We start from the raw sequence: 8,654 nt of genomic DNA on the forward strand, positions 1-8,654 counted from the left end.
ATGACACCGGAAGATATAGTCTCCCCCGGGGTCATCCAGGTGTCACAGGTGACATTGTTGGTATTCATACTCGAACTGCGCATGCGCGAAGGGGAATATTCAGTGCTTAAAGCACCGCCTCTGGCGTTCAGCAGGGATGAAATAGAACAACTATTTTCAAGTACTGTTCTGAGATCAGGGTCCTGGGACCCTTGGACCTGGAGGCCAGCATCCACAGCTTCACCGTGTAACCGCTACATGTCAGGCCAACACAGGCCATCAGCATCTGAACAGCAGGAACTTCTACCCTTGTAATACTCTGGGCAACTTCCAGCAATTTTCTTTGAAAATGTTCTAAAGTTGTGTTTGATTTTAAACATGAAAAAGCTACGAGGACACATGAGAAATGAGTGCATCAGCATCTGGTCAGCTGCAGGCTGCGGATGCCCCGATGCTGTCATGAGCAGTCTCTGGTGGGCAGAACACCTACGATAACGGGCCTACTGATCTGACCAGCTTAGTGCTAAACTGCAGCCAGCTGTGCCGTAGTCATTTTATGGAAACCACGTGAACAATACAGCACAGTGTACTTTACACCTGCTGCCACTGTCAGTTCAGGTGTGTGATTTATTTCAGCTGCTGTCGCTTTTCTTACATTGGTTCAGGAGGATCAGCAAGTCATAGTTTTCCTTGTGCAGTGTAGTGTCTTTGTGCATATAACAACAACCCTCTTGAATCTTACCGCGACTATAAATTCAAAAGCCCGTGCTCAGATGGAGTGACCTTTCAGCACTTTGTCACTGAAGTGGCTGAACAGGAAATCCAACCAGGTGCCCCGACACAGCTTCCCGGCTTTACAAAACCCAGACTGTGATCAGAGACTACAGCTAAAACAGGCTTTTGTTTCATCGTTCAGATAACGTATTTCAGTATAAATGGCCACACAGTCTGCAGAGAGAACAGGACGTGGTGGCGCAATAGGTGAGGTGGGACAGTGAGGTTCTGGGTCTGAGTGAAGCCACACATGACCGTCTATCGCTGCCTGTTTGAAGTGTACGCTCATCTGGTGGGAGAGCTGCAGGACGAGGGCTGAACAATCCAAACGTCTGTCTGTTTTTTGCCTTTTCTTAAATGTTCTGCCTCCTAAACATCAGACAGAAAACTGATGCACGGCCACAACAACATGTGCAGGTTTCCTGAAAACCGTGGAAAAGGGGCTGAGAGCGTTTTCCTCCCACTTGGATTATCGGGCTGTCCTTTATGAGCACACTGCTGCCTCCAATTGGCAGGATTTTAGGTAGCATGCTGCTTATCAACTACAGCGGTCTCCACCACAGTCTACGTCATAAACTTGACATCATGACACCGTGAGCAGACTCAGACTTCTTTAAACATGAGTTTCTGTATAAAACCAAACCTTACTTGAACGTCTGGCAGTTGTTGATGATGGCGATCATGTACTGTACGTAGCACTGAGGCAGCTGTCTGTCTCTGAGGTGCTCCTCTTTGTAGGTCACCACCTCCTCCCTGTACCTACAGACCACACACGTGTTAGCTTCACACACACAACCAAGACTAACGCTAACGTGGGACAACCTGAACATCTGCTGTCCCAGTGCTTTGGATAGAGGACTGGCAAGAACTGGCAGTCCTCTAAGAGTTACTGGCAGAAAGAGAAACTAACTGATACATGATGTTTGTCACAATATGACAAAGTGATGGATGTACAGTAGGAACTGTGGAATAATACTGAAGGTCCAGTGTGAACATAAGCACTGAGGTTTCTGAGATGCTAAGTGCATATAATCTAACCTAAGTAAATATGTTTTTCACTGTGCTAGACACACAAATCAACGTCCAGAAGTCCCGGGCTGGGTGTGTAGCTAGCACATGGTGGTGGACCGTCTGGGAAAGGCTTAACACCATATCAGTATTACTCAGACAGGTTCTACAGACTTGTCTTCACTGAACTCAGGGTGCATACAGTGAAACAGAGTCCACAGATTTAGACAAAGTTCATCATAAAGAGAGCCAAGAAGTATGAACAACATACCTGATAAGGAAAGTGTTCATTTGTTTCAGGCAAAGCTTCAGAACCTGTTCTCTGAAATCCCCATCAATCTGTGCAGCAACTTGCAGATTCTGCTCAAACATCTTGTGACGGGTTGAAGGAGGACACAGTGAGGTTGAGAAGAGAGAGAATGAGAACAGGTGTTTGAGAGTCGTTGAATGTCCCGATCCATTCACTCCTGTTTGGGTTCATGGAGACTACACAGGTGTGTGTTACCTGGAAGACGATGGCAGGCAGTGTGGTCTGGTAGTATCCGTCCTGGTCAGCCTCAGGTTCTGTTTCCTTCTGCCAATCCTTTTTATCTGTTTCAAGAGCCTTCCGCAGCCAACCTGTGATATTAGACTGAAGACATGGACACCACAGCCTGGTGAGCAGATCCTCACTACTGGCTTTACTTAAAGTAAACGTGTGTGCAGAAGAAGCTGTAGGGCTGGAAGTGGAAGTGTAACATGAAAGGAGGTCAGCTGTGACGCGGTAACGGCTGTTTGGTAACTAAGATACAGTCACTGGTTACTGCTCAGGTCTAGTTTTAGTGGAGCACAACTACAGGCTGAAGCACCTGAGTGAATGTCTGTGAGCGTTCCTGCTGGTGCTCGTACTGCTTACTGTAAAGGTCTTCACATATTTACTGAGCAGGTCATCCACGACGTCCTGAGGCAGCAGAGGCTCCAGCTGGTTGATGTCACATTCTGAGCAGAGTTCTGGATGGCCCATCATCTCCACACTGGAACATGTGCATCAGAGTCACTGTACTGTCAGTTCTGCTACACGTGTACATGTTCAGAGACCTGAAACTGCTTTCCTCTCAAACCCTCATTGAAAAAACACATAGCAGAAAAAATACACACACACTAAACACTATGTGAGCTAAACACATAATAAGCTACAAATATACAGTCTAGATGTATAATAGTCTAAAAAATATACAGTCTAAATATATGAAAAATATCAGTAGACACACAGATACTGGACTATTAGCTTTGCTCAGCCCGTTCAGCAGAACATAGCGGCCGGGCTGCAGCTCACTGTCTTCCTGCACAGGGGGGAGAACCACTGCGGATGTTTTTAGTCAGGCACAGGTGGGGCTAAACAAAGTCTGCAGCTTCTGTGTTCACTTCAACAGCAGCAGGTGGTTTGTTGTGGGAGAACATTTGCATGCAGGGAAATGAGCACTGTGAATAAAACTAAACATCACATACATGTACAGAACCTGCCAGTGTCTCTGGTCTGAGTACCTCTTGTATGTGTTGAGGACCCAGGTGAGCAGGGACACGATCTCATTGGCCTCCAAGTCCTCAGAGGCCAGTTCTTTGACACGAGTGGACACAGCGTTGTGGTACAGACAGAAGAACCTGAAGCACCACACATGCATGTCAACACTTTCCTGAATGACATGTAACAGTGGAATGAATATAGAACTTCCAGCTTTGAAGATTTTCATGAGTTTGTACAGTAAACAGAAAACTAGCCGTTTGTGCACTGACCGTGCTGTGCATCTATCCAGACCCACGGCCTTCTGTTACCTGTTGAACGTGTTGTAGTGAGGAGGGAAGCACTGCACCATGAGGTTCTTGACGACAATCAGGTCATCCAGAACGTATTTCCTCGTTATTTCCAGAAGACGGACGAGCCACATCTTATCGGTCTCTCTCGTCACGGCCTGGGTGCCTTCGATGCGAGTGCTGACGGTACCCTCCAACACCTGCACGGGAAGCAAACCGAGGGTTTAATGAAAAGCTCTGGGCTCAGGCGCTGCTACAGTCACCCAGAGTGACACCAAAGGCTCTTATTCCAGACAGTCAACATCGGCTATAATCAGCCCATGGCTCTATGTGGTCTTCTTGTTGGGTACAGATCATTTCACACGCGACTATGTGTAAACCAAACACAGAGCAGTCATTTGGATGGAAGGAGAAGTCTGGAAAGACCTGCTGGAAAACTAATGACAACTGTATGAAGCAAAGGAAAAAGCAAAGTAAGGAGTGGGAAATTCAGTGAGTTAGATGGTCGTGTAAGAAGGATCCAAGAGGAGGAACGGCAGCGGGACGAACCAGACCCAGGGACAGATAAAAAAAGGTCTTAAAGTCAGAACTGAACGTCTACTGATCGATCAATAATAGACAACAAACACCTTAAAGGGTATGAAGACTTATCTGGATTTCTAAGTGTTAGAGCCCGGTACAGCAGCTCCTGCTCAGGCTGTGGTTCTGTGTTTAAATGCCGTCTGTGTCTACTAGCACCACACTCTGAGGGCACTGGGCAGCTCCTGTAGCAACAGACTGCGCCCCCAGGTGTGTGAGAGCCGTACTGCTGGTACCAGACTTTATAATCAGCACCGCTCCCAGCAGACCTCACACGCTCACAGAATGACAGTACCAGAACCACAGACAGAACCAACTGTCCAGGGCAATAAACCCAAGTGCAGTTCATTCATGTAAATGTTCTTCTGATGTATGCTGTGTCTACCTACACCTCCCCTCTGTAACGCTCACTGTGCTACCGTGGCGCTGCAGATTCCCCTCATTTTACTGATAAAGGATATTCTATTGTAATCTACTGTAAACGTTCGTCACCACTCTGAGTGTGTCTCTGACCCTCCACCAGTCTTCTGACCTCAAACATCTTGTCCTTCCACCGTTTGGGTCGCCCAGGTGGAATGAAGCCCGTCTGTTTCTTTCGGTCAACCATACGCCGATCGATCTTCTCTTCTCGCTCGATGATGCGAACTACCGACACCAGCATGGTTGGGTCACGACGAACCGTCACCATGGACCTCTGCAGTACCATCCATAGCTGCTTGGCCAGCTCATCCGACAAGCCCTGAACCTGGAGAACGACAGAGACGGTTCAGCACCAGTCATGACCTGTTCACTGGAGAGATGTTTAGCTCAAGACAAAATCAGCCCAAAAACATATGATACAACTAGACAGCACTGGGGCTCGTTGTTGGTGTGGAGGAAGCTGCTTCTCACTGTGGGACACCACAAAGCCCTCCACGTACAGGGTGGACCCATAACCATACTGAGACAGAACCAACACTTGTTCCCACTTGTTGTGTCAGACAAGCTCCACATGGTGATGTGTGAACTGGGTATGAACATCTTTACTGGTCATACATTCGATCAGTTCTCTGCAGGTGTTGCCCTGTATCTGATCTACCAGACTGCAGCAGCTACGGTGGCTCAAAGCCCATCCTCCTTCTGCTCAGAACCAAGGAGGGAAATCTGACAAAGTAAGGGAGCCTTTGTAGGATACCTTTCTAATCCCCAATGACTCTACTTACATCCATCCTTAATTTATTTCCTGCAGTTTCAGTTTGAGACTATGAAAGGATGAATACAGATAAAGTGAGAAGCTGTGTACGTCTTTTGCTGCTGTGAGGACTTCTGACTGTGTCGCTCTGATTATGTTGGTCTGTACCGGGAACGCTTTGCAGATTGATTTGTCTTGTGTTTTATTTTTTGGTCTGTTTCTGGTCGCTTTGTCTTTTTCACTTTTGGGATTCTGGACTGTCTCTGTACCAACACTCTGCACAGACCTGGTGCTCACTACGACTTTTTACTTTATGCTGCTGTGTAAGGCACAAAGGAAATCTTTACGTTGTTGATTCTCTTGTTTGAAAATTCAATAATAAGATCATCGATTAAAAACAGCTCGGCCTCTGGCTCTTGTCAGCTGATGCAGCTGTAACGTATGAGAGCTGCTGGAGCGCCGGTCAGGACTGGCTTCATCATTACTCAGGCTGGGTTGCGTTTAAAAAGAGCAGCTGTGTTGGCCTGTCCGTCTGTTGCTGAGAACCTTAAACACACAAACACAGCAGGGGAGAGAGAAGCTGAAGCCTGACGCTCTACCCACACAGAGCCGAGGGCCCAGCCAGGACTCTGTTCTTAAACCTGTCTCCTTCATATTTATATACACACTGTCTTCTAGTGGGAACGGCAGTTTGTCATCTAAGGATGGGCCCCACCTGTACCTGTGATACTGTACATGACTACTCGCTGCAGGTAATCAGACTACTCACAGAAGCCTCTTGCATGGCACAGACCATCACTGCATTATTCACTTCAACCTCACAATGAAAAGCTGCGCTGTCGCCTTCACACAGAATGCACATTAACGTCTGTTACATGTGGGACTCCCTCCAGGTCACTGCGGGTCTCGCTGTTTGTATTGGAACCAGTACTGGGTGAAGCCCTTAAGATTACGGTGGGATGTTCAGATCCATCACACTGCCACTGGAACTTACATCTTCAAAGTAGATGGAGATGAGGTTCATGTCGCTGGTGTTCTTGCTGTCCATACGGTACTGCTCGTACATGAGGTCGTCCCGGGAACACTCCAGCTCCATCAGCTTCCTGTGGGCCTGCAGCAGCTCTGCCTGCTCGATCAGCTGCTGCGTCTCTGCCACGATCTCTGGGACTGGACACCAAGCAGAGGCACAAAGACGCACAGCGTTAAGAACAAAACAGCAAATGTTTCTATGGTAACAGCCCGTTATGGGACACACGACTTTTAGTTTAGGGTAATACCTGCAGGGCAGACCTTTAGGCTCCCCCTTCAGGCACTGAGAGTAATCACACTGTGAACACTGAGTGACCTTTCTCAGGACACTCTACAGGTGTCTCCACTGTCGGCTCCATCACACCTCTAGCTGCTGTGTGCTGCTACGTCTCTGCTCCTGTGGTCAGCCCTGGAAAACCTATCCCTACTGGCTGCCGCTCACACGTCTCCACAGAAAGCTGATTTAACAATCTGGCATACTGCACAATACAGAGAGATGTACCCAGCACTGACAGGCTCACTCAACATTGTCAAAACGTTGTTAACAAACATTCCAACAACACTCTAATGTGGACTAACCGTACCAGAGAAAATGTTTTTGAGGTTTTCCACAGCAGAGGCAAGCTGGCTGTGCTGAACTACGGCATCCTTGACATCTTTCAGGTTCTCTATGGTGTTGATGCTCTGCCTCCAGTCTTTGCTCACGTCGGCCAGTGAGCTCTGGATGTCTTTGACGTCCAGCAGGGCGCTGTGCAGCTGGGTCAGTCCAGTGCGGACACCGTCCAGCTGGGACTGGATGGCTGCCTAGAGGACATCAGGGGTCAGGGTCAGGGTTAGCTACCGTGGTTACTCGTCTACAATCTCAAAACACGCCACAAACCCACACATGACCACACACAGACGTATACCACCAAACAACAACAAGCAACACTGACATAAGCATCGTCGTCGTAGATTCAACAAAACAAGAGGTGCAGCCAATCAGAGAGGAGCTCTCTGTGTAAAGGCAGCGATGCTACCTGATGCTCTGACTGGACGAGGCTGGTTGCTCCACAGCTCTGGTACAACTATGGTAAATCTACTGCTGTAAAAAAACAAAAACATAAAATAAAAGCTCTGTGGGTGAGGTGTTGTTCAGTGGGAGTTACTGGAGATGTGTGACAGAACTATGTCGCTGATCTGGATGCTGGAGTCAGACAGAGAAGGCGTGAGGTGAACAACAGCAGCAACCTATCAAAGGATCAGATCACAGAAAACTGCCAAAAACTAATAAGAGACACTGCTGAAATGAAATAAGTATTTTCTCTAAATTTAAGGACTGAAGACAGTAAAAAGAGTGCTGGCAGTTACACTGGGGTAATTAGTAATACCACACAGGCAAATAAAACAGTAATGAGATGAACGTTACATCCACAGCGTCGTACATGAAATCAAACACTGCACAGAAAAGAAATGTGACATATGCCAAGGGAATATCAGAACACTTATAACTGGGCCTGCTTTGCTTTATCGAGCCCAGAACAGCTCGCCACCATGAATGGAAGAGCAGGTTGGACCAGCAGATTGTAAAGCAGAAGGTCAGGGCGTCACGTTAGAGCACACGAGACGTTTGACCAGAGAACGTCGGTTCGTTTTTTGTTTTTTTTTTAAGAGTATTTTTCTGGCATTTTTTCCTTTATTAATCAGGACAGTGAGAGAGTGAGACAGGAAAGGGGGGAGAAGAATGGGGAGAGACCTTGCAGCAAACTGAAAGGCTTCTCTTTGTTTCTTCTTAAAGGGGACAAATAAACTGCCTGAACCTGATTTTTCTAAGTGATCTGAACATGCCGTTGGCAGAGCAGCAGCTACAGACTACACGGGTTAGTGAATGAATAACGAGGGTGTAGCTGCTGTACCTTCAGCCTGGCTTCCACAGAGGCCTTCTTGCGAGCCTCCCTCCTCCGGTACTGCTCCACTTTGTCCAGCTGGTCGGACCTCTGCAGCATGCCGGCCACCCGCTGCACCGCCGTGGCCACCGCCTCCCGACTCGTCTCCTCCATAGCGCTGCTCACACGTGTCCAAAGCCTTCATGCCAACAGCAATAAGACAAGTTATTCTTTCTCAGCACTGAAGGACACTGTAGATACATGACAAGGAACAAAATTTAAAATAAGTACAATCACCAAATTAACAGACAGAACAACAGGCGTCAGGTGGAGCAGGCCGTCCTACACAGGTGAGGTCGAGGTTGTGATTTAAACTGGGGGAGTGAATCAGTGTTTCTGAGTTGGGGTGGTAGTGACCAGATGGTGGTGAGGCAGGTGGAGGGGATGGACAGGTGTGT

The 8,654-nt window shown here is 47.7% G+C and overlaps 1 protein-coding gene across 1 annotated transcript in view; it reads right to left on the bottom strand.

Moving 5' to 3' along the window:
• The window catches only part of exoc3 (exocyst complex component 3), a 20,241-nt gene that overhangs the window by 7,509 nt on the left and 4,078 nt on the right, over positions 1–8,654 (bottom strand). The window contains exons 2-11 of the mRNA XM_008288456.1: positions 8,227–8,395; positions 6,916–7,135; positions 6,297–6,469; positions 4,664–4,876; positions 3,574–3,752; positions 3,286–3,402; positions 2,657–2,774; positions 2,267–2,392; positions 2,033–2,133; positions 1,402–1,512 (exon numbers count right to left, since the gene is read on the bottom strand). Coding sequence (XP_008286678.1) covers positions 1,402–1,512; positions 2,033–2,133; positions 2,267–2,392; positions 2,657–2,774; positions 3,286–3,402; positions 3,574–3,752; positions 4,664–4,876; positions 6,297–6,469; positions 6,916–7,135; positions 8,227–8,370 — 1,502 coding nt within the window. The 5' untranslated portion in view covers positions 8,371–8,395. The remainder of the gene's footprint in view (positions 1–1,401; positions 1,513–2,032; positions 2,134–2,266; positions 2,393–2,656; positions 2,775–3,285; positions 3,403–3,573; positions 3,753–4,663; positions 4,877–6,296; positions 6,470–6,915; positions 7,136–8,226; positions 8,396–8,654) is intronic.

Source organism: Stegastes partitus, unplaced genomic scaffold, assembly GCF_000690725.1.
Source record: "Stegastes partitus isolate 25-593 unplaced genomic scaffold, Stegastes_partitus-1.0.2 Scaffold559, whole genome shotgun sequence".
NCBI lineage: Eukaryota > Metazoa > Chordata > Actinopteri > Pomacentridae > Stegastes > Stegastes partitus.